The sequence below is a fragment of the Uloborus diversus genome, chromosome 3, assembly GCF_026930045.1.
Source record: "Uloborus diversus isolate 005 chromosome 3, Udiv.v.3.1, whole genome shotgun sequence".
Lineage (NCBI taxonomy): Eukaryota > Metazoa > Arthropoda > Arachnida > Araneae > Uloboridae > Uloborus > Uloborus diversus.
Window position 1 is genome coordinate 40,994,366 of NC_072733.1, and position 25,687 is coordinate 41,020,052.

The following is a 25,687-nucleotide window of genomic DNA, read 5'->3' on the forward strand; positions in this document are numbered from 1 at the left end:
ATTAAAAGGTATTTTTCATAATAACTAAACTAGTTTTGTACTCATATTGTCATATTTAGCAATAATAACGACTATTTGTAAATAAACATTGTTTGTGCAATGAGAAGTGTTCTTAGTTGCAAAATATTCAACTGAATAATTCAGTAGGAAAAGGTGGCATATATGAACAATTTTTTTCATGTCTTAATTCCTCGGAAAATATTATCAATTTTTCACAGCAAAATTGCCTCCATGATTGAATAATCTTTTCTTTGTGACTTGGATTTTTTTCAGATTCTGTAAAAATTTGTTTACTTTTTTGAGGGAGCGCATGAGCCTTAAAAGTATGGAAACCTAATGATTTTTTGGGATTTACTCGAACGCGTCTGATGAATATAAATGTCAGATATGTTAAGAATAATCAGAATATCAAGTCAGATGAATTAATAGAAGAAAATCCATTGTCAGAAATATTGAAGCACGTCAGGTAAGGGTAAGGTGGATTGATTACTAACTCAAAAGTATACATTCAGAAAATCTGAGGAATTAAGCCTAACATAAGGGTTTTGATGGATTACAATGTTGAAAAAAAAATATTAAAAATCTTAATTTAACAGAGCATTGAGCGGTTGATTTTTTTTTTTTTTTTTTTTTTTTTTTTTTTTTTTTTTTTTTTTTTGAGGAAACAATGCAAGAATCGTGAAAAAAATATATTCTACCTATTTCCACAAGCCGAAGTAATAAGAGTCGTCTATGAAGATTGGAACGTACAGCTAGAATAAACATGTACATTGCGCAGTAAGCGTTTACAGCTGATCACAAAATAACGCGGTCCTGTTGAAGCTTGAACACAGAGAGATGGTGGATGAATGGGAAGCAGAAATGAAATATTTTATTTTGTTGTAGGTATGATTGACGAGATCTTTTTCTTGCTGTCAAATTGATTCCGCTCCTCTAAATAATCGTCATATTTTTGGCTACCATGCCTGGAACATAAAGCTGAACCGTTTGTATAAAAATCTGGCACTTTTAAGTCTTTCACTACGATGATGTTTTTTTTTTTTTTTTTTTTTTTTGTTTTTTGTTTTTTGAGAGAGAGAGAGAAAGCAATCACGAATTGCTTATTGTTCTCAGTTGACCGTTTTAGGCGTCCGTCCATCCGTCTTTTGACTTTATCTGCCAGCGAACACAGTCTCTTCTAGCGAGCTGCTGGGTGGTGGCGTCCGTATCCTACACCCCACAAGCGTAAACACACACACACACACACACACCGGGACCACGTCTGCCCCCCCCCACACACACTAGCATCTATACACACGCCTACACACATACACATACATACACGCCTGCACAAACATGCACACACTGAGTTAGCTGTGTAATTCTCTTGGAAATGTTTCACAACTGAAGTCGTAAAATTCATTTTTAGGCTATGTTTAGTTACATTAGGGAAACAAATGGAGTTCAATACATTTTAAAGTTATCTTTGGCTACATTAGACAAGAAAGGGGGGGGGCTGAGAGATTTCATACTGGAAGTAGTTTCAAACAAAAGTTCTAAAAATCCATTTTAAATGGCTCTCCCTCCGGAAAAATTCTTTTGACAATAAAGTCCTGAAAAGAGTTATCTTTGGTGAAGAGTAGAAATCAGGGGTTCTTCTACCGGAATTGCTTCAAAATTAAAGGCCAAAAAACGTTGTTTTAGGTTTTCTTTAATCTCGTCAAGTGCAAGACCTCTATCTGGTCAAGGAGGAGGGTGTAACCACAGTGTAACCCAGTTTCCAATCCGTGTCTCCAGCCACAGGCACCCCTCCCTCTTTAAATCCCTCTCCCCCAGATCTGGCACTGGACATTATCCATATACATATCCATTACCTCTTAGGGGGTTTATGACCCTCCTATACCCCTCCGGTTACGTCACTGATTATTATGATGGCAATTGACATGGTTCCCTTAATTTTATTTAAATGCCTCTTGTATGATAAAATTTAAATTAAAAAGAGGTAAAAATTTAAAACTGCCGCATGATTGCGAAAACAAATGACATTTGATACAGTGTGAGATTATTTCATTATGGGAGAGGCTGAAGCCCTCTAGTTCCTCCTCTGGATCCGCCAATAGTGTATGGAATAATGCAGTGACAAAAAAACAATACGGTTGCAAGTTGCAATCTTATAGCTCTTTTGTCAATTGTATTGTTCAAGAGGGCTCTGCAAACGCGCCTGATCTGTTGGCATAAAAGTTCAAAAATCGATCCCTTTTCACATTACCAGCCTCATTTTCTCTAACATTTGTAACACAGAGGACACATTTTCAGAATAATCTTTTAGAACTTCAACGAGGCGAATCGCGAATGTCATGGACAGAACGTCATGTTTAAAAACAAGCATTATTGAAACTCTATATCAAAATTTCTCAACTTGGAATTACCACCTAAGGGGTGAACTAGGATTTTCCGAAAAGTAAGATGAGTACGAAGATCGGGTCATTATTCGGTCACAAAACAAAGTCATTAAAATTTGTGGAGTCAATCTCACCTAATCGAAAGTCATTAGTGATTGATAAATAAATTGTTATAACTCAGCAATGTCACAACATCTGTCGTCTCATTGATTTTTATTTGATAAATTGCTTTAGAACAGGCGTTTTATTTATCTGAATGATCAAAATAATTATTTAGTTTCGTAATTTAAAGAAAAAAATGCAATAGCTAATTTATATTCAGAATACAAGCCTTTGAGGGCAATTGCTAATACACTGGTGTGCAAAAATTAAGGACGAGACGGTTTTTTCAATATAACTTTGTACAAAAGCTTTCCAAATCAACACATTTAATACCGTAAGATCCCCAATACGTAAGGAAATGTGTAATGTAAGCAACACTTACTAAAAGAGAAATCAAAGGGATAAAAAGAAGCTTTATTGAAAAAGTAGCATGGAGCGCAATGCGACTGAATGCCGAAACATCCCTGTGATGGGTGTCCAGCAAGAAACATCGGGTCTTTAGTAGGGGATATGGTCTCCCCGAATGCTAGGCAGGTTTCACAGCGTCTGCCCATGCTGAGAATGAGGGTGTCAATGAGTTGTTGAGGCATATTGCTGCCCATTCGTCTTGCAGCGCCAATCGAAGCTCCCGAATCGTTACTGGTGGTAAGGTATGAGCTGCCAAGCGTCTGCCTAAAAAATCCCATACATGCTCGGTGGGATTGAGATCCGGAGATCGTACCGGCCAATCCATACGTTCAACATCCTCACACTCTAAGAGCAGTTCGGCAACTACTCTGTAATGACATGGTGCATTGTCGTCCATGAAAAGGAACTGCGGACCCATAGTGCCTCTAAAAAGAAGCAAATATGGAAGAAGAATCTCGTTACAATAACGGGTCCCGTTGACTGAACCTGAGTCGAAGATGTGAAGTTCTGTACGACTACCAAGCATGATGCCTCCCCAAACGAGAACACCGCGACTTCCATACCTGTCTCTTTCAATGATGTTCGAGGGATGATTGCGGCTTCCCCGCTCTCTCCAGGTGAGTATGCGATGAGAATCGCTACTCAGACTGAATCTGCTCTCATCTGTAGAGTACTCGTCCCCATTCATTGTCTCTCCAATTCCGGTGTTCCCGGCACCACAGAGAACGACGCCTTCTCTGATGGGCAGGCGTTAGAGGTACACACCGTATAGGGCGTCGTGCAAAAAGACCACCACCGTGCAGTCTTCTGGCCACGGTAAAGCGCGATATCGGTCGTCCAGTCGCCTGTGTCGTGTGTCTAGCGATTTCTCCCGCTGTCTGCCGCCTGTTTCTTCTGGCCTGTAAGACAATATACCGGTCATCTGCGGGTTTGGTTCCTCGTGGACGACCACTACTGAACCCCCGGATAGCTGCTCCTGTAGTTTGAAATTGTCTCCAAAGTTATGAAACGATGCTGTGAGCAATTCCGAACTCTGCAGCCACACTTGTTACACTGCGGCCTTCGTCCAACTTCCCAATGATTCGACCTCGGGTAAAAGCATCCAGATGTCGTCTAACAGACTGACTATCAGGGCCGATCCTAGTGGGTGTGCAGGGTGTGCACCGCACAAGGGCGGCAGAAGCAAGGGGCGGCCGCGGGCCGCATCATATAGTTCTTCTAGTCAAACAAAATTCCTCAAGAATTTCTCACAAGATAACTTATAATAAGTCGAATAAATATGCTGAATTTTAAATGTTCAATTATCAAAGTAAGTGTCGATACAGCATAGCATAGTTTAAGAAAAATAGAATGTTAGGGAACATTTTGTTGGTTGATTGTCCATTAATATCTACTCTTTACACACATGCTTCATTTGGTTGCAAAATTTGTGACAGAACCGTTAATCAGGCATGGAAACAGGGCAGGAGAAATGAGGGAAATTACCCCCCTCCTGAAGCATGAAAAGGTGCCTTCTAAAAGGAGCACCGAGGGCAGCCACTAATGTTTACCCCTCAAACTTTTATAGACCTAAACAATGAAGACATATTTTATTTATATATGTAAAAAAAAGCTATACTGATTAGATTTTAGATTAGAAGCATTTCAAACAACAAATTCTGTGTTCAACAATCGTGGATGCGTGGAGAGAAAGTGGAAAATTGCGACTCTCCTGAGAGTCAAACATGACAAACTAAAATTTTGTAATTTTCCCCTTTATGAATTTTTTTTCTAATTAAAATCCCGAATGAACTGCCCGGTTTCTGATCAGGTAGGAGGACAGGGCTCTTGCAACGGGAAGCAAATTAAATGTGGCTCCAAAACGAAGAGCTAAAAGGATGCCATGACCTCCTTATTACTGCCCCTACCAGAGACAGTCTCAATTAGCGTCTTTAGAGAGGCCTCTAATCCCACCCCCTCTCACTTATCGTATTGAAAAACAAACTAAAATTGCGTTTTTCAAACATCAGTTTCAAGAACTTTCGGAGAAGGGCCCCGGATCCCCTTTTTCTCCAACCCAATCACTATACACCTCAAAGTTTCGTTTTTAGACGGTTCCGTGGAGCCACAGAACCCTTCCTGACTAAACTAGCCTGAAATTGACTTCAGTTTCAAAAAACAGTTCGCGAGGGCACACTGAACCCCCGTCCGCTCTTAGTCTCATCGTTTTCAAACTATGCCTAAAATACGATTTTGGGACTCCAATTTCTAAGAAATTCTGGATTAGAACTGCATGGCCTATGTAACTTTTTACGGAGCTAGGGCATACCCATCAATGGTTGAGGTGAAGTGGACAAAAGTCAATAGTTGAATTTTTAGTTCTGAAAAATATTTCGGTTCAGAACATTTTCACGCTACCCTTATCGTTTTCAAATATAGCCAAAAACGGGTTTTTGAAATAATAGTGCCGAGAAACTCCCAGAGGAAGACCGCCAAATCTCCTACCGTAAGCAAAGACAGTTTAAATTTGCGTTTTAAACTTCAATTTCGAAAACTTTCGATGGGAGACGATTGAATCTCCCTCCTTCTAGCAAAGTCAACAAAGGTAACCCAAAATTGCGTGTTTAAAACTTCAGTTTCGGAAAATATTCGGGAAGAGCGCCGATCCTTCCTAAGCTACTCTCACCAAAAATAGCTTCAAAATGATTTCAATTTTGAAAGAATTTCAGGAAAGAACTCCAACATTACTTTCCCCTGAAGTCTCGAAAAAGTTCCTGAAATTGCTATATTTGACGTCAATTTTGAAAATTTCTCCATGCACCTTGAATATACCCAACTCTTTTGTTCTTGCAACCGAACACAACTAAAGATGAACTAAAATTATTTTTCATACGCCAATTTCGATAATCTTCTCGGAGCAATCCCCCCTACTCTGTTCTTCCTCTGATGTCACCGAAGACAGAAAACAAAATGCGTTTTTACGACTAGTAAATTTTGGCATCTATTACTTTCTTCAAAGATAAAAATTGTACCTAAGGAGTTTCTTACCATAAAACTTTTCTTCCTTCTTATAAGTTCAACATTCTTCTGTTTTTTTTTTTTTTTTTAATTAGAACTTGGTATAGAAATTTGAAGGGGTATATGGACGTTAAAGATTAGTCAAAATATGCAAATTACTTTTGAGGGGCGGCACATTAGGTCTTTGCACACGGGCGGCCGACACCCTAGGATCGGCCCTGTTGACTATTCGCCATTTCTGGCTGAGGCAGCAACTCGGTGTGATTTTAACTGCTATACGGCGTGCAATCTCTTTGCCAGAAATACTGATCTTACACCGACAACATGCTTTATACTACTCAGGCACTCCCCCATTACGTCTGCTTGCATATCTGCGCATGTGCTACCGTACATCACCTTACTTAATCGTCTGATTGGTCTTTCTGTCCGCTCTGCTTCTTCGTTCAGCTGATATGCTAATTTTTCGACTTCGTCCGTAATTTTTGCATACCAGTGTACACATAACCCCCATTCTAGCTCAAAATGGTACACTAAAAAGTCAATACAAAAATGCTAAATTGAAGAATTAATGCTAATTATTAGAATTAGAAAGCATTGGATTTCATTCTCATTATTATCAAAATAAATTTACATGTTTTGAAAACAATTATTTTATTAGTATATATTATCACATTTGACTTTTAATTTTCTCTTTCTTTTTTGAAGATTAACAATTTTTGGGGTGAGAATAGGTTTTACAAAGATGATTAATTTGTGGAATGATATATGAACTTAGAGGTTAACAATTTTGGGTACTGAACAAATTTTCTTTATGTCAGCAGAAAAAAAAAATTGATGATTAAAACATGACGATATGATTGTTTTCATTATTTCAGCAGGAAAAATTATGAGTAAAACTTGGAGATGAGATTCATATAAGTATTCTTTATTTCAGCAGGAAAAAAAAAAGTTTACAAGCTAAGAAAATTATTTCTTCGAAATTTTACAAGTTAGAAAAAATATTTTGCTGTATGAAATTAAAAAAAAAAAAAAAAATAGTTAAGAAAATTATTTCTTCGAAATTTTACAAGTTAGAAAAATTATTTTGTAAATTTGACAAAGAAAAAAAATTAGTTAAGAAAATTATTTGTTCGAAAATTTAACAAGTTAGAAAAAATATTTTGGTGTATGAAAGTAAAAAAAAAAAATTGTTTTCATTTTTATTCGTAATAGAAAAAAAATACAACTTAAGAAAATTATTTCTTTGAAATTTTTACAAGTTAGAAAAATTATTTTGTAAATTTGACAAAGAAAAAAAATAGTTAAGAAAATTATTTTTTCGAAAATTTAACAAGTTAGAAAAAATATTTTGTTGCATGAAAGTAAAAAAAAAAAGAAAAAAAAATTATTTCATTTTTATTCGTAATAGAAAAAAAAAATTACGAGTAAACAAAAATAGTTAAGAAAATTATTTCTTCGAAATTTTACAAGTTGGAAAATTTCGTTTTGGCATATTCTAAATTAGTCTGCATTGGTATGCAAATTGCATCGGTAAATTATTGAAAAATAGTTGATGGGGTGTATTTATCATTTACACCGGGTTGATTTTGGTGGGGCTATCTACTTAAAAACATAATTTATTTTCATGATAAAGTCTAAAAAAATATTCAAAGTTCGAAAAAAGCGTCAAAGTTTGAGAGGAGTAAAAATAGTCTAAGTCTAAAATTCGTCAAGAAAATCTGTAAAAATAATCAAAGTGCTAAATGACGGGAAAAAACGTTAAAATTCAAAATGTATGAAAGAATGATAAAGTTCGTAAATATGCATGAAAACTATGAAGTTCAGAAGGCATGCAAATAATCAAAATCGGGGGGGGGGGAATGATAATGTCCTGTATGTTTGTAAATAAATAAAAAGATGCGAAAATAGTTAAAGATTCAGAAAAAAACATAAAAACAATCGAGCTCCTAAATGTATGAAAATATTTAAAGACTTGAAAAATGATTAAGTTTGAAATAATTAAAAATAAACTAAGTCTGAAAAACTATGAAGTTCAAAAGGCGTGCAAATAATCCAAATCGAGAAAAAATTATGAAGCCCTGTGTGTTTGTAAATAAATATAAGATGTGAAAATGGTTAAAGCTCAAAATGTATGAAAGAATGATAAAGCTAAAAAAATTCTTGAAAACCGACAAAGTCCAAAAACTTATTCCGAAACCGAAACTAAAACCTCATAACCTTTCACGGCTAAAAACGACACAGTTCGAAAACGCGCGAAAATATTCAAAAAACGCGGGAAAACCCCCCGTAACCTTCTACGAGTCCTCGCAACGGCCCTGGGAGGCGGTGGGGGTCAACAGGCGGTGGAGTGAGTTGGGAGGGGATGTTAAGAGCCATTATTTTGAAGTTCAGACAAGGTGTGGCAGTGACCATTTTTGATTTTTATAATTTTTTTATATGTCAAAGTAGGTCATGAGAAGTGAACATTCTGAAATTTTTAGCCTTCCAAAAAATTTTTTTCGCTCGTTAAAAATTCCCAAAGTTTGACGTTTTGCAGCGCTTTTTAGAAAAATTCTAAAAGTCGCGTTTCAGTGCGCTTTAGCTCTTTACAAAAACACCACCCCACGGTTATGTTTATATTTATTGGTTGTACTGTATCTAGTGATGATGACTTCATAGTTATTTTGGTTGGGGGTTGTTGCTTTCTTCAGATAAGGGGTCGCAAAGTATGGATTTTATCCGTTTTCGCGCAAGTTGAACCTGCGTTATTTCCCCCAAAAAGCCACCCCCCGAAAAAAATGTAACATATACTGAAAGTTTATACTATGAAGAGAGTAAATGGCACAAAATTTGTTTGAGGTTTAATTTTTTTAGGAGAAAAATACCCTGATATTTTTCAAATTATCAAAAATTGTGCTTTTTTGATCGCAATTAACTCAAAACAGCATCACTAGGAAAAAAAACCTTTTATATATTATGGTACCTGGCTATGTGTAAAACATCATGAAAAAGAAAGCAGCATGGGATCTCTTCTTGTTTTCCAGAAAATAATTTTTTTTGTGGCTCATTTTATGCGTTTTCTCGTACGTAAAACATGTGTCCAGTATACAGATTAGATCTTCTAAAACTTTAAGGATGTAGTAAGAATGTATATATGTGTGTATAGAGAAAGAAAAAGACTAGAAATACTTTATTTTTCTGATTTTTACAAATTGATGGTATTTTAATTGCAGGTAATTCAGAAAACGATAAACCCACAAATCCATATCATATATTATATATATATATATATATATATATATATATATATATATATATATATATATATATATATATATATATATATATATATATATATATATATATATATATATATATATATATATATATATATCATGAACAATATCTGCTTCACTTTCCTCTAAATGTCTATTTTCTATGTCATCTTCAAATACCTCTAAAAGGCTGTCAGTTCTTGATAAATCAGTATTATTCGCTTTTTCTTGCTTGGGATATCAGCTAAAAACAGTTTGAATTTGACTTTTTGTCAGATATTCGTTCGGTTGGGATATTTTTATGTCTTCAATCATCTCTGTTCTCATTGCATGTTCTACTTGGTCGGACGTCTGTTTTCTGCCGGTTTTTTACCATAAAGGAACTTTTCATAAAGAAATTCTATTTGTTTCAATGAAAATTGTGTACTTTTACGAGTTGAGAGAGCCCACCCCTCACATGAGATTTCCAAAATGTTTTCTTCTTTGTTTTCTCTTTTGTTGCAGAACATGCAATGAGAATAGAGATGATTGAAGACATAAAAATATTCCAACCGAACGAATATCTGACAAAAAGTCAAATTGAAGCTGCTTTTAACCGATGTACAAAGGAAAAAAAAAGCGGATAATACTGATTTATCAAGAACCGACAGCCTTTTAGAGGTATTTGAAGATGACATAGAAAAAAGGCATTTAGAGGAAAGTGAAACAGATATTGTTCATGATATTTCTTCCATTGCAACGGACATAAATAAGAAAGAATTATTTTGGGATTGATACGATGAATCTATATATATATGTATATATATATATATATATATATATATATATATATATATATATATATATATATATATGATATCGATTTATCGTTTTCTGAATTACCTGCAATTAAAATAACATCAATTTGTAAAAATCAGAAAAATAAAGTATTACTAGTCGTTTTCTTTCTCTATACATACTACATCCTTAAAGTTTTAGAAGATCTAATCTGCATACTGGACACACGTTTTACGTGCGAGAAAACGCATAAAATGAGCTACAAAAAAAAAAATATTTTCTGGAAAACAAGAAGAGATCCCATGCTGCTTTCTTTTTCATGATGTTTTACACATAGCCAGGTACCATAATATATAAAAGGTTTTTTTTTCCTAGTGATGCTGTTTTGAGTTAATTGTGATCAAAAAAGCCCAATTTTTGGTAATTTGAAAAATATCAGGGCATTTTTCTCCTAAAAAAAATTTAACTTCAAACAAATTTTGTGTCATTTACTCTCTTCATAGTATAAACTTTCAGTATATGTTACATTTTTTTCGGGGGGTGGCTTTTTGGGGGAAATAACGCAGGTTCAACTTGCGCGAAAACGGATAAAATCCATACTTTGCGACCCCTTATCTGAAGAAAGCAACAACCCCCAACCAAAATAACTATGAAGTCGTCATCACTAGATACAGTACAACCAATAAATATAAACATAACCGTGGGGTGGTGTTTCTGTAAAGAGCTAAAGCGCACTGAAATGCGACTTTTAGAATTTTTCTAAAAAGCGCTGCAAAACGTCAAACTTTGGGAATTTTTAACGTGCGAAAAATATTTTTTGGAAAGCTAAAAATTTCAGAATGTTTACTTCTTATGGCCTACTTTGAGATATAAAAAAATTAGGAAAATCAAAAATGGTCACTGCCAAAATTTCCGTTTTTTGTCTGAATTTCAAAATAATGGCTCTTAACACCTCAACGCCCCCTCTTGGCGCAGAACATACATTATTCTCCTACTCGTATTCATTTATTACTTAATTTATTTGTATTCCTTCATTAATTAACTTACTTATTTATTCATTCATTCACTTATTTTAATATTCATTCACTCTTTTATTTTTCTACATGTATTACTTTGTTTAATTTCTTGTCTATTGTTTCAGTAACTTTTCATTTATTCATTAACACTAGAATAACGGCAGTTTTTGTATACCTAGAAATACGGCGGGGGTCATTTTGATCCCCGCTAAAGAAATCGGCGTAGTTTCCTACATAATGTCATATCTTTTAAAATGAAGTTAAAATAAACTAATTTATGATAATTACTATTTGTTTTGAGGATAGAGAAGTTTTAAATCTCTAAAATGAAATCTTTAAAAAATATTTTCTCTGAATGATACTGAAATATCTAGCGGTTTCGGTTTCATTAAGAACATTTTAAAAATCTATAATAAATTAAGTAAATATTTTTTCAAATTTCGCAGAAAAGAGTTTTGAACAGAAATATTTAAGTATATTAATGGTATTTTATTTATTTACTTTTTTTACTAAATTAAAATAATAGTACATACTTACAAGATTTTTCGTCTGTGCAGAATTTTTCGCACGAGCTAATCTTTGTAATCTTCTACGTACAAAATCGACATAGAGATAGATATCTTACAGTGGCACAAAGTTAACTTTTTTTTAACCCTTACATTGTTTGACATTTCTTTCTTTCTTCTTTTTTTTTTAATTTCACTGAATCTTGTACTTACATAAATTTACTTACAGCTAGAACAAGATTGTTTATATTTGGTATGTGCTCCTCTGTGAGTTCTCCTGCTAACCGTAATTAAAAATTCCTTCCTCTGATACTTCATTTTGTACCTGTCCTGAACAAAATTCAGTCGTTTATAGCTGCTCAGTCCAAAATATTGTGGAAGATATATAATATACTGACCAGAGGCGTGAGGAAATTTCAGGGATTACTTCCTTCCCATTTGATCTAGAGGTTTAGTTTACAATTTCTTCTTGTCTTAGCCCTCTTTTACGAACCAATAATATGCTTTTTTAAAACCAAAAAGTCACGTAAATAAAACAAACTATTTTATCAAGAATGAATTTAAAAAAAAAAACAAAAAAACAAATCATCTAGCAGAACCAACAATCATTCATCTATATCTAATATCTTTTCACTGTTCTCTTGTCTTTAGAAAATATAATTGCAGCATTGCGAATCACGTGACCGGCAGGTGTGATGTTATGCAGACACCCTTTTATGTTATTTTTTGTTCGTAGCTTAGCTGGCAAAAACAAATATATCTTACAGAACAAAAATATATAGCGATGAAATGCATTAGCATTTCTTTTTTCTCAAAGGGGTCAAAATGACACCTCCCGTAATTCTAAGTATAACCTTCCGATTGGGGCTAAAAAAAATATTTCTTTAAATCTATATAGTATCACACTTCACAATGATTAAAGAAACGTCAAGAAAGGATTAATATATTAGTAAAAATATAGAAGAGCAGTAAGCAAAAAAAGTTTGAGTGCTAAAACTTTTATTTACTGATTCATTTGGTCAAAAATATTTTTATAATCAAATAGAAAATATTTCATTGGAAAAATATCTGATTTTCACTGTGCTCCATGAACTTTTTTTACTTTTCTTTGAAGGCACAAATTTACTGCGCCAAAGATTACTGTTTCAATACAAGTGTTATATAAAATAAAATGCTCTTTATATACTGTAATTTTCAAAACAAATTTTCAATTTGTTCATTTTGAAAAAGTTCAGTCATCTTAACTTTTTCACTTTGCCTCACATTCCTCCAATTATGATTTGATTGATTCATGCATCTTAAATCTGGGGCCAGATTTTAGAAGCTCGTGGGTCACTTTTAGCCCACGGGGCACTGGCCATAGTTTGGAAACCTCTATATTAGATAAATACCTGAAAGCGCAATAGCGCAGGTGATCCGCACCTCTAACGTTTTTGGTGGAGTTAAAAAAAAAAAAATGAATTAAATATATTTTAGCAGAAAACATGGTTTGAAAAATACCTAACATATTTTTCATAGCTAAAACACAAAATAATTTACTTGAAAGCAAACCCAGAAACAAAAATGTGCAGTTTATTTTGTGGCCCATGTCTCCACATATTGCCAGTACTCAAGATATTGTGCTACATATTAATATTATTCATTTTAAAGAAAAAATATTAAATAATTACATGCCTCAAATAAACACATTTCTTAAATTATTTCTTACTCAGTGCTGGATTATAAGAAGAATTGTATCTGTGTAATTAGGTGTTATTGATATTGAATTACAGTTTGACTTCAAAAAAAAAAATGAATCATGTGAATCTTTTAAAGACATTACTTATTAACAAACAACTTTATAACAAACGACTTTAACTGTATGTATACACATGTATTTTGTAGCTATCTTACGTTATGACGTACAGATTCAAAATTAAAGTATTGCCTTATTCGGATATAATCCTAAAGTTTAATGCGTTGTTGAAGTTTTTACATTTATGTTACAGCTTAAATGCCTCCCGTAACTAATTGACTATCAGAAATAAGATTCAAGTTATATTATACTTAAATGATTTATTTATTTATGCTTTTCCTTTATGGATTTTAAATTTGTTAATTATTTATCTTGCTAATTTCCACCTCAAATAATATGACATCCTTTATGATTATTATATATCCCAGAAGGTAATTCCTTTCGAGAAAAGAACCAGGGGTCTTTTTTTTTTCTGAGTAGTAATTTTTTTGTTACCTACTGAAGTGAACTGAGGGAAATAATTTCATTTTTGCACTTAATAAGGTAGATAAAATTCAAAGAAAAAGCACATTAACTGAAATGAAAGTTTTTATCGCCAGCATCTGGTAGTTTTAACAAAAAAAAAAAAAAAAAAGTTCAAGTTAATAATAAAATAATTGATACAAGAAAAAGCATCATTCGTCCAATAATATTGCTTTGTCGTTTCACCAAAAAGCTTTCCCAAGTTTGGGTAAATATTGTGTACTTTAATTAGTAATCAACATATTAGAAAGAAAATAAATTTATATTGAAAAGCATATAATTTTATATATATATATATATCGAAAACATATTAAAGAGGAAAAAATTAGAATACCATAAACCACTAGCTCAAAAATGCGCAAAGCACCTAAACAAATAAGCCAGGTAAATATAAACATCAATTCTGTTTTACAGTAGCGAATGTACATAGTATAAACTACTGTTGTTCAGCACTTGTTAGTACACTTAGCATTGAAAGCCCTTTTACTTTAAATGTAGTTTTTCTCTCATTTTCAGTATACATATCGTAATAGACAAAACTAGACCTCTTTTTGGAAACATCCAATTATCCGAATTTTTGATTATCCAAAGAGAGCTTGATGCCAATTGATTTGGATAATTAGAGTTTAAATGCAGATATATATTTGAGTTGTCTTTCAAAGTTAGCAATTTTTAATACTCATCACAGTAATATTTTCCCAAATTTCATTCACTCACATAGATAACCCCATATAGTTTGCAAAGTATGCAAGCCACCAGTTGTGAGCCAATGATTTATAATAATTCTTTCACATTGTTTCTGATACTACGGACATTGGTATAGAAAAGATTAAGCATATTCAAAGTGGTTGAAAGATGCAACGAATACGGAAGGGAAGGGATAATGTTTTAACTACATTGCATGATGCGGCATTTCCTTCTAACTCATTTGATTTATAAGCAGTTATTTATTGCAAAAATCAAAGCTTGAAATACCTTAATTTAAAATACAAATTTGCAAAACTATTTCTGAAAGATAATTTTAGCTATACACAAAATCATTTGTTGTTCTGCACTTATAAAAATCAAACATTACGTCCATTATGAAAAATTTATTTCTTGTACAGAAGAAAAGCTCGAACATTTGAATATACAATAATAAGCACATAACACTTAACAAGAAAAAAATACAGAAGAAGCACATAATAGAAAACAATTGAAGTTCAAAATAATACACATAAAAGAATGCTGTGAATATAACAATCTTCCTATAAAAAAATTAAATATTCTAAATGCTACAATACCAAATATACAGATCACAATTCTTTATCCAGCAAAAGGCCTGAAATAAACCACCTATTTTGGTGTGTAAAGACAAAGCATATTTTGCTACAACGAAAATTATTTTCAAATAATGAAGGAATTTTGAAGGTGCTATGACATTAAAATAAATATTTCTTAACTCAAATGCATTTTAATTAGTTTTAAATTTCTGTATGTAGGTACACAATTTCTGTACGTAGGTACCCAATCTAAGTGTTGAAAACACAAACAACTCTGTTTATATATATATATGTGTATATATATATATATATATATATATATATATATATATTTCAGTAACAAGAATTATATTTTTCATGAAAACCTCATTAGTTGAAATAAATGTCCCAATAAAAGCAGAATTCAAAACATTCATTTCAATTTTGCACTAAATATGATCACATTTTGAAGCTGACAAGAAAAGAAAAGAAAAGAAAAAGATTTTTTTTTTTTTTTTTGTATATTTAATACACATATGTGTGTGAGAGAGAGTGTCTGTACACAAAAATGCACTTTGTTTGATTTTTTTTTTTTTTTTAAAGGGGAAACAACAACTACGGGTACTTATGCGAGGCTTAAGTGAAAATTACTCGAGATAATCTAGTCTTAACAATTCATTCTGAAGACAAAATACATCCCAATAGTAGTACTTATTATAACTATTTCAGATTTCATTCACTCAGCTAAACATTTCCTGCCTATTGCGCAACTTCAATTCTACTCAATAGTAATTGAAAGATTTCACATCCACATCTTTCAAATACAAAATACAACGCACAGGCAAGAATTTTTCTTCTATCAAATTAATCTGTATAATTCTTCAAAGGATTAAATTAGAAACTGAAGGGGAGGGACCTTTTTCAATCTTTCATCTGGGTTAAAAATATGAGTTTTATACAAAATATAAATTAAGTATACCGTATTTTAAATACAAACATAAGGATTGATAAATATTTTCAGTTTGTCACTGGGGAAGTGAAGAAACTGAAGTCTAGAAAAGAAGCCCAGAAGCAAATTTATTTCAGTTCCCAACATTCAACAACATTGTAACCATTAGCAAATGTGGAATTAGAAACAATTTTAAAAAATGCTTCAAAATTAAAATACTTTTTCTGCCAAAACAAGCATTTGTTCTTTTAAGAAGCATCAAATAAATAAAAGCATTAATGATTTTTTTTACTAGTATTTCACTTTTTATTGTTCAAGCAAGCAATTTTGTTTTTGGCTGAGCAAACTATTCTTTTAATGGATATTTCTCGCAATGGTGAGTGATCACTTCACATACATATTACATAAATATGCATTTCTAGATAAGGATTCCTGGATCATTTGTGGCGGTTTAGGTCAAATAGAGACCAATTGTGAGACCTCTGTACACACACATACACGTAATTATTTGTACATGAACACATAATTGACATACACACATCTGTTAAAAGCTTCGACAGTAACTTTACATACATCTTAAATACAATAACCAATATTTAAATTTCTTTAGTGAAGATTTAATCTTTTCCAAGTCACATCCCCAAGATAGGATTTCTAATTAGTATTGTTTAAAAATGAAATAATGTTTCGGACAGTAGAGCACAGATTAGAAGTTTTGCAGACATACAATTTAAGAGACTAGTGAAACAAAGGCAAGAGCAAAATATAAGTATTTCATGGTAAGAAATCTCAGGTTGAAACAAAATATACTATACATATAGTCGAATTTTACATTTAAATACACTTTGCAATCAAAAATTTCATAGCCCTATTTAAAACCTTAAAACTTTCTTAACATCTTTCAACAGAACAGACACTTGATTATATGTATTAAACAAAATGGCACATAATATACATATAATTGAAGCACAAGGGAACAAATTATATATGCACATATACACATAAGGTGTGATTTAACAGTTTAATATATGGAACTGGAAAATTGTACAAAATTCTACTTACTATGACTAGTGTAATATAATCTGGACACTGATTAAGTATAGATTTTTTTTTCTTTTTTGAACCTCTTTTTCCCCTATACATTTCATATTTTTAACATTAACTTTTTTCTTATATTGAAAAACAAAGCAAGGCTATAACACATACATGGTGCTTAACACATTTGTGATCTGCAGGTACACTGCTGCAGATAAATAATGAAAAAGTTTAAAGGGAAGGAGTTAAGAGTTCTCAGAAGCATTTTCCCCAGGAGTAGCATCTTTAAGATTGATGATTTTATATTCATTGACTTTGTTTCCAGCAAATTCAACAAACAAGTCATTATCTTCCGCCAAACTGCGTTTATATACTGTAAAAAAAAGAGAAAAAGTTTAGCTTCAAAGTAATGTTCCACTGTAAAACAGACGTGATTGGATTTTTTTCCATTCCATAGTCTACACTCAAATTATTTTAAAAAACATTTTGATGCAGGGTTAATGCTCATTTTTGAAACGAACTTTGAAGAAAAGCCATACACAGCGCCGGATCTAGGAGGTTTCCACGGTGGGGCAAAACTTCAAAATGCCGCTCCACCTCTACACACATATCCATCTTGCTTTAAATTTTTCCATCAAGTTGCCGTTTAGTATTTTTAATAAACTGTAAAGTACGAAATGGTTCGATTAAGAATTAATTTTATACTAAGCACGTCAATAATATTTATTTATTTTTTTGTTAAAATGGAGAAATACCGTAACACAAATTGCAATTAAGAACCCTCTCCCCTTTTTTCCGAAAGTATTCAGATACGAGTGCTTTTCAATCTTCTAGTTTTCGCCCCTTAGTCCAGGCTCAGACCGCACATGTGTCGGAAAATTTGAGTTGGGAGATTTTTTTTCAAAAGTCTTCAATTAGTGTCCTAGAAAGGACGCCTAAATCTGTTTTTATGCGGTCTTTTTTTTTCCGTGCGGTATGCTAAAATTTCAAACAGATTAGGATTCAATTGACTTATTTTTAAAATGAGGGCGAGGTAGTACCTTCCAAGTGACGACATATGCACTCCGATGGATGACCTCCCAAAAATTTCCTTATTCAGGAAATTTTGTCCGACTACTCAGCAAAAATCAACATTTGGTTTATTTTGACTTCGTTTACAGATTACAATTTTGTAAGTTTTTGGGTTATTTTCTATGTGAGACTTTTTTTATGCAGTCTCTATACCACTGTATATAAAAAAAATAACTGTGTTGCAAAAACAACTTTTTTAATGCAATTTTTTAATGTGGTCCCTATCTACTGCATAAAAACAGGTTTGGGTGTATTTTGGACTTGGTTAGACATCCTCCACCTGGTACATTTCCCTGCTATGACCTCCTCAAAGATGGTGGCAGTCCACTCTCATAAACTTGCTCATATATATATATATATATATATATATATATATATATATATATATATATATATATATATATATATATATTAATATTTAACCTATTTGATCAAAACTTTGGTCAGTATGTTTTACTGTTCTTAAGATGAAATGCAATGCTTTTTAACTAATGCTATACATTAATAAATATAAATTTATTTTCTGTATAACACTTATCATTTTACAAATAAGAAAAGAATGAAAATATTAAATGTGTTGGAACATGTTCAAATCTAAGTTAAAAAGTACAGTAAGTAGAAATCTAATATCTAATATAATCTAAAAGTTTTGTTACAGTTTTGAAATTCTAGTCCTAAGAACGCAGGTTTAGAGTCTCTCTGATGATGTTACGCAGAGGAAAGTGAGGATTTTTGAGAAAATTTTTTTAGAAACTGAAGTCTTAAAAACATTATTATAGGAAATACGTATTGATGTTAGGGTAGGGGCTATTTCCGATCTATTTTTTTGAAGACTGGAGTGAAATTGATGACCCCTTCCCTAAGTTTTGAAGGGGGTGCCCTGGGACTCTCCCCAAAAAAACATTTCAAAATAAGTAATAAAACATGTAGCAATTTTCAGCAATATTCAATTTTTCAGCAATATTCAATGATACTACTAGAAAAGGTTTAAAGCTCTCCACCTTAATTTTTTTTTTCAAGATTTTTTTTCATGATTTGTAGTTTTTTCATTTTCAGATTTTATATGGGAGCATCAGCTCACTCTATTTCAAGGGGACTGCATGCGAAGCTCAATCAGTTGTCATTTTAAAAATATAATTTTTGACAAATTGGATGGTATTTTAGAGAAAAGAGATTCAAAGGGACTTGTGCGGTAATTTTCCGAAATTGAAGTCTTAAAAACGTGACTGTAGACCACATCTGGTGAAGTTTCGGGATCTGCAATTCTTCAAAATTATAGTACAAAAAGTATTATAGTACAAAAATTAATTGCAACTTTGAAGACCATATCACATGTAACAGAATTTTTATTGAAAGAAAATATAGTGGTATAGGAACCCTTTATCACGTTCAATGGCAAGAATTTAACTAATATTTAATACAGACTATCTATAACAAAAATATTTAAAAAAAAAAAAAACAAAGTGCAATACAGCAGTATGCTTTGCTGCATTTAATTTTGTCATTTTATATTACTTTTCTTTTAATCTTGTTCTTTTGATATCATATTTTAAAAGCACAAGATTATAAACAATGGCACTTTAAGATGGGTGAAGGGGGGTTGGTCATACATGGTCAAGGACAAAAATGGTCAAATTAGTAGACATCGGTTTTAAGGTCCTCTTTCCTGTGACACATACGTTTAACAATTAATAGTACAACTTAGAATGATATTAAGTTAAGGCCAAAATAACTTCCAACTATCAAAATAATTGACAAACTTCAAATACAACAAACAAAGGCAGCAAAACTTGTGTTTGATTTTGGCACCGAAACATAAGGTTACTCACACGAGATTGAAATACAGAAAATTTAATTTAAACATTAGGGATCCATTTGAGAAAAATGTACAAATTATTTTAATGTTCAAAATTGATAAAAATTTTGTAACCCATTTCAAAGCTTTTGAGTGATTATGCGCTGATAAACATAGAAAACTGACTAATTTTAAAAAAAATTCTTGTAAAAAATATGAAAATTATGATTCTAGGAAATAGGGTTACCACTGTTTAGCTTTTAAGTTACTCTTTCATCTATTGCATAAAATATGTTATTTTTATTCATGTTAAAGTAATTATTGTCTACAAATTTTTAAAATTAAAAAAAAGAACTGATTTAAATAAAAAAAGGTTTTTTTTCCAATCCAAAAAATCAAACTTTGCCAACTAAAGATGTTACATATGTATTAAAAAACTTAATGAAGTTGAAACAAAAATTAATTTCAGCCAGCGATTCCGTACTTAACTTTCTGACATTCAACACTCTTAAAGAGTATGAATTCGTTAAAACTTTTTTAAATAAATGATTTTAATAAAAATACAAATGAACTTAATTTTTCTGTCTCTTCACAAGGCATAGTAAGCATCATAAATCCAAAAAATCTTATACCCATGGCAAAGAGATTGCGATTTTCAAAGTGAACCCGTTAAAAGTATAAAGAATGGCACATTAAAAGAATTTGAGTAAATTATTCTAGAATTACATTTTAGAGCTCTACAGTAAACATATTATTAATAACAATCGACATGAGACGTAATTGAAGCAAAAATCAAATTAAACCTGTGATTTAAAGATAAACTTTTCGACTCTCTCAAAGGACACAGAATTTGGCTTGTAAATTTTAACTTCGCAATTTTCATAGGATTAAAAAGAAATTTTATTTGCCTTTCAAAAAAGAATAATAAGAATCAAAAACAGGAAAAATTTGATTCTCAACGGATGCAAAGAGATTGCTTTAATCAAAATGAAAGTATTGGCAAATAAAAGAATTTACTGAAAAAAAAAAACTTTAGAATGGTACTTTAACATGTCTACAAGATGTTATATTATTAATTATTATCAATATAATCGTCAGAAATTTAAAAAAAAAATTCGGATGCGAGAAAAAAAATAGTCTAACAAAAAAAAATCGGATTTCTGGTATTAACAGATGAAATAATAGAGGAATTCCTATACAATTTCTTATAACGTAATCAATCATATTGGATTGGCAATAGAAGAAAATCTTTAAGGTCATGTAGAATTTTAAAAAATAAGGAGTTTGTAAGGAGGTAATGGGTCATTCTATATAAAATCAACAAATTTTCTGACATTTTACTGCCACACTATTTTTGACTTACATGAAATTTGGTAGGCAACATGTACCAATATTCTGTACCCCTAAACTGTCATATTTTTTTTTCTTAGAAAATTTTTACTCCTTTAGATATAGTTGTTTTTTTTTGCTCTGCGAAAGAGCAAAATTTGGCACTTTTGATCCTTTTTCAAAAAACTCTAGTAGATTTATTTAAATTAGTAAGAAAGTCAAATACGTCTTATTTTAAAGGTGAAAGAATGAACTTTTACCTGTGCATAAAAAGAAAATGTTTAAGTTAAGCCTAAATAGAAAATTTTGGTTATAAAATCATGGTTGAAAAAGTGTCTTTTAGTCATTTGAGCCTAAAACAGTCAATGAGGGACTTACACTAGGAAGCTAATTTTTTTCCTCGTTGTATTTAGTTATGCATACTAGAAGCACAGAAGAAAAATAGGTTGATACTTGTAGTCCGTCATGATGAAAAAATTGCTTAAACTTAAGAAAAAAATGAGCTTTTTCACTCCCCAAAATTGTTAAGTGATAAAAATTTGAAAATGCTCAAGTAAGAAGCGTTACATTGCCCTTTAAAATGAAACACAAACTGTCTTTTTTTTTAGGTGTAGAAAAATTATGGGTCATTCTCCAGAAGATGTAACTTTTAAACACAAATATTTTTTAATTTTGAAACCTTTTGTTTTCTTTTTTTTCAATCTTACATGAAGGTGTTATCTACTAGAAGTAACCACAAACAATGGCTCAACTAAGTTCCAATTATTTTACTAATAAATTTTAAAAAATTAAAAAATGCTTTGTTCACGGAAGTAAAAAAAACAAAAAGAAAAAACAAAACTTTTAACGTTTAAAAATTGAGGCCAATTTAATATCAAAGTAGTAATTTCGTTAATTGTGAAAACAATGAGTTATTTTAATAAGTGGGAATCTAATATTAAACTCTCTTAATTAAAGTACAGTTTAATTAGTAGTTATCCCTTTAGTTCAAATATATGTTAAAAAATAGTGTTTAGTAAATTTGAGAATATACGGGCAATTTATAATTTGGAAGAATGCCTAAGATTGATTTGTTTCTCCTCCATCATTTATTTTCAACTCAGAACTAATGACATCGATAATGTCTGTCACGGAGGTGAGGAATTTACCATTGATATAGTTCTAATGAATACATTTTTCAGGGAAATATTATTTTTCTTTGTTGCTACAGTCTGCACATGTTAAGCATATGTAAACAAGTTCACTTATTTTTTTACATTAATTTACATCCCTGAAAGTCAAGTTCATGGAGGTGAGAAGTCAGAATAACCATACTAAGATTTTAAAGCAAAATCTCTTTTTGTTTTTCAACAAAAATCTCATAACATCAACTATGACTGAAAATTAACAAGGGGGCTCCCTTTTATCATGCAAAATAAAGTTTGATGTCATTACTGCCACGTGACAATGAGAAAAACATTTTGTGTTTAGGTAACAGAGGTGAGAATTTATTGTGTGACATAACTCCTTATCCATCTAAAACAAACTAAAACACAATATTAAAAAATTAAATATACTTAAACAATTAGTATTTGAGACACTTGTGAAAGGAATAATGAATAAATAAGTGTATATTTTTAATTAAACAAGTTATTAAGCAGCATTAACAGTCACACAAGGTATGTGACATTCCATGGAGATGAGAATTCACATGTTATGAACCAAAAATCTACTAAAATTAAAATTGTTATTAAAAAACTGTTGGCAGGATTAAATAGATATATTTTTGATGAAATTGAATAGCATTGATAAATGATTTGTTCCTTAAAGGTTTTACTGTAAAAGGCGTGTGACAGAAAAGTTAACACTTTTTGAAGAATGACCCATATAAACCTTTCAATAAAACATTTGTTTTTGGTAAAAAATTATGCTTTGTAAATATAGTACAGTTGGATCCCGACTAATGCGAGGGATGCGTTTGAAGACTCCTCGCATAAGTCGAAATTTCGCGTTGTGAAAAGAGTGTGTACAAGCGTCCCTCGCGTAACACTGTTAATTCGTTCCGTGTAGTATCAAAACCATGTTATGAGACGTTTTAAAAAATAACTTTTTTACTTATTTTTCACTTATTAATCATGTACATAGTAAAAATCATGTCAATATGTAACATGTTGTATCAAAACCGTGTTTTGTGTAATACCAGATTAGGAAATAATGTGAAACAAGGGATGTGTACTGTGTTATGTCGAAACCAAGTTTCATAAAATAAAGTAAAACCTTATAAGAGTTATTATCAAACAATAATAGAATGTATTAAACAAAAATAAAGTTTCATCTTTATAGGAGGAACGCCTGTATATGATTTTTTCTGAACATGCCCAATTATTTTAATTAATTTTAAAAACTTTTCACACTTTTTTAGACCATTTTTTAACTATAGATTGCTGCTTCTTACATAAAGAGCTGAACTTTTACCGTATTTTTTAAAAATCTGCATTATTCAAGATAAAATACCGTTAAGATGCACAAAATCAATGGCCAATAGGAGGGAGAGACATAAAATAAAACAGTACGGTACGTACAGTTCTGGACTTTTTTCGGATTACCTTCGCCTGACTTTTAATTGTATGCATGAAAGATTCACTCCCCCTCCCCATACTTGATTTTTGTGCTACCTTCCATCCACTTTCTAGTTGTTCAAGAGTATCAAGAATATTTAGCTTTTCTTAAATTGTCAAACTTTTACTTTTTGTTTCCATCTTCACAAACTTTAGATGAAACAGCATACCTAGGAGCCACAATGTTTCATCACCTTTCATATTTAGAATAAATAAATGAAGAATGAGGAGTGGTTATAATAAACGCTAACAAAGCGATGTTTGAACTAGTGCGGTGTGTGGGAACTTGCGCAAGTAGGTGATGCTAAAAGGATGACAGTACACTCGTGAAAACAACATTTTGCAGTCAATAACGAAACCGACACTTAACAAAATGATTCCTATCCAAATACATTTGTGTTTCTAGAGAGAAGCTATAGCTATAAATTTGTTGCTCATTGAAAATTCGCGTTATAGCCATTTCGCGTAAGTCGAATTGCGTTGTAGCAGGAGTCGACTGTAATTAAAAATTGAAAGCTATTTGTTGTTTAAAATTGTATTTTGCAAACATATTTCACTGAAACATGGTTGGATGGTATTTTTTCAGTTATTTACCCAGTCTATTTGGCCTCTTAAGAATGCACAAAAATTATTATTGTATTACCTTAAAGGCTTACATCTCTTCTACGCCCTAGAAAAAAAAGACAATTTTTGTTTTGTTTTAAAGGGAAATGTAACTGTTTCTTACACTAGATTTTCAAATTTTTATCACCTACCCCACAGGTTGTTTTTGGGGAGTGAAAAAAACCATTTTTTCAGTTTTTCTTCAGTTGAAGCAATTTTTTCATAATAAAGGACTGCCAGTATCAGCTCATTTTTTTCTGTACTTCTAGTACACCTAATCAACAGCAACAAGAAAAAGAAGTAGTTTCCTACAGTAACTCCATCATCAATTCTTTTAAGCTCAAAGTGATGAAAACGGCACTTTTTCAACCACGATTAGACAACTGAAAATTTCTAATTATGCTGTTTTCGTCATTTTGAGCCTAAAAAAGCCATGGAGGTAGAAGTACAGGAGAGAACATGCAGGGTGGCGACAAGAACTGTGAAAAAAAGTTCCCTGATTTTTCCCTGATTTCCCTGATTAAGTTTACCAAATTTCCCTGATTTACGTTACCAATGATAATGGTTTTCTTTCTTTGCTCTACTTAAAATCCATTGTATGTTTGTATAAAATGCAGTATTTTAAACGTTTTAAGTTGTGTAAAGTTGTTGAAATAAAGATATATTTAAAAAAGATGCTACTTTTTTAATAAAATGGTTAAAAAAACATATCAAGTCAATTTTTTGGGGGGGGGGGGGGAACCTACAAACAGTATATTAATTTTTTCTACAATGGAAAGATTATAGAAAATTTCAAAAAAAAAAAAAAAAACATTACGTCCAGAAACCACTTAGCTTAAGAATTTTAAGAAACTATTAAAATTACTCTTAAAAACATATGTGTATTTATGATAGAAAAAGTAATTGAAATTATTTTGAATTAAGTTTTCAAACAGTATAATAATTGTTGCAAGAATAACAAGTAATAGTGAAAGAATAGAAGTAATGTAGTTATTCTTATATAACTAATTGACATATTTATGCAAAACAGATGAAACCATTTGACATTCATAGGGAGCTTTTCTCTGATCAAGAACATAGGTTATAATGAATGAATACAGCATTTTAACAATAAAAAAATAAAGATATTTACTTAAGTATACAAGTTAACTCTATTTGAAATTATTTCAGTATGTAACGAAAAAAAATCTTAGATTGCTTTTGTAACGAACAACTTTGAAATGCAAGAAAAAAAAAGAAAAAAAAAAGCAATTAGTTAATTTTAAAATATATGAAAGAACTACTTGGTTATAAAATTAAAGAATCACTTAAGTCTGAAGAAAAGAAAACCTTTATAATCTGCGGCGACAACAAATAGTATAACGGCGAA

At 31.4% G+C, this 25,687-nt stretch overlaps 1 protein-coding gene across 1 annotated transcript in view; it reads right to left on the reverse strand.

The window, feature by feature from the left end:
- Positions 1 to 14,774: 14,774 nt before the first annotated feature.
- The window catches only part of LOC129218632 (integral membrane protein 2B-like), a 47,922-nt gene continuing 37,009 nt past the window's right edge, over positions 14,775 to 25,687 (reverse strand). Inside the window, 1 exon segment of the mRNA XM_054852952.1 lies at positions 14,775 to 17,296. Coding sequence (XP_054708927.1) covers positions 17,169 to 17,296 — 128 coding nt within the window. The 3' untranslated portion in view covers positions 14,775 to 17,168.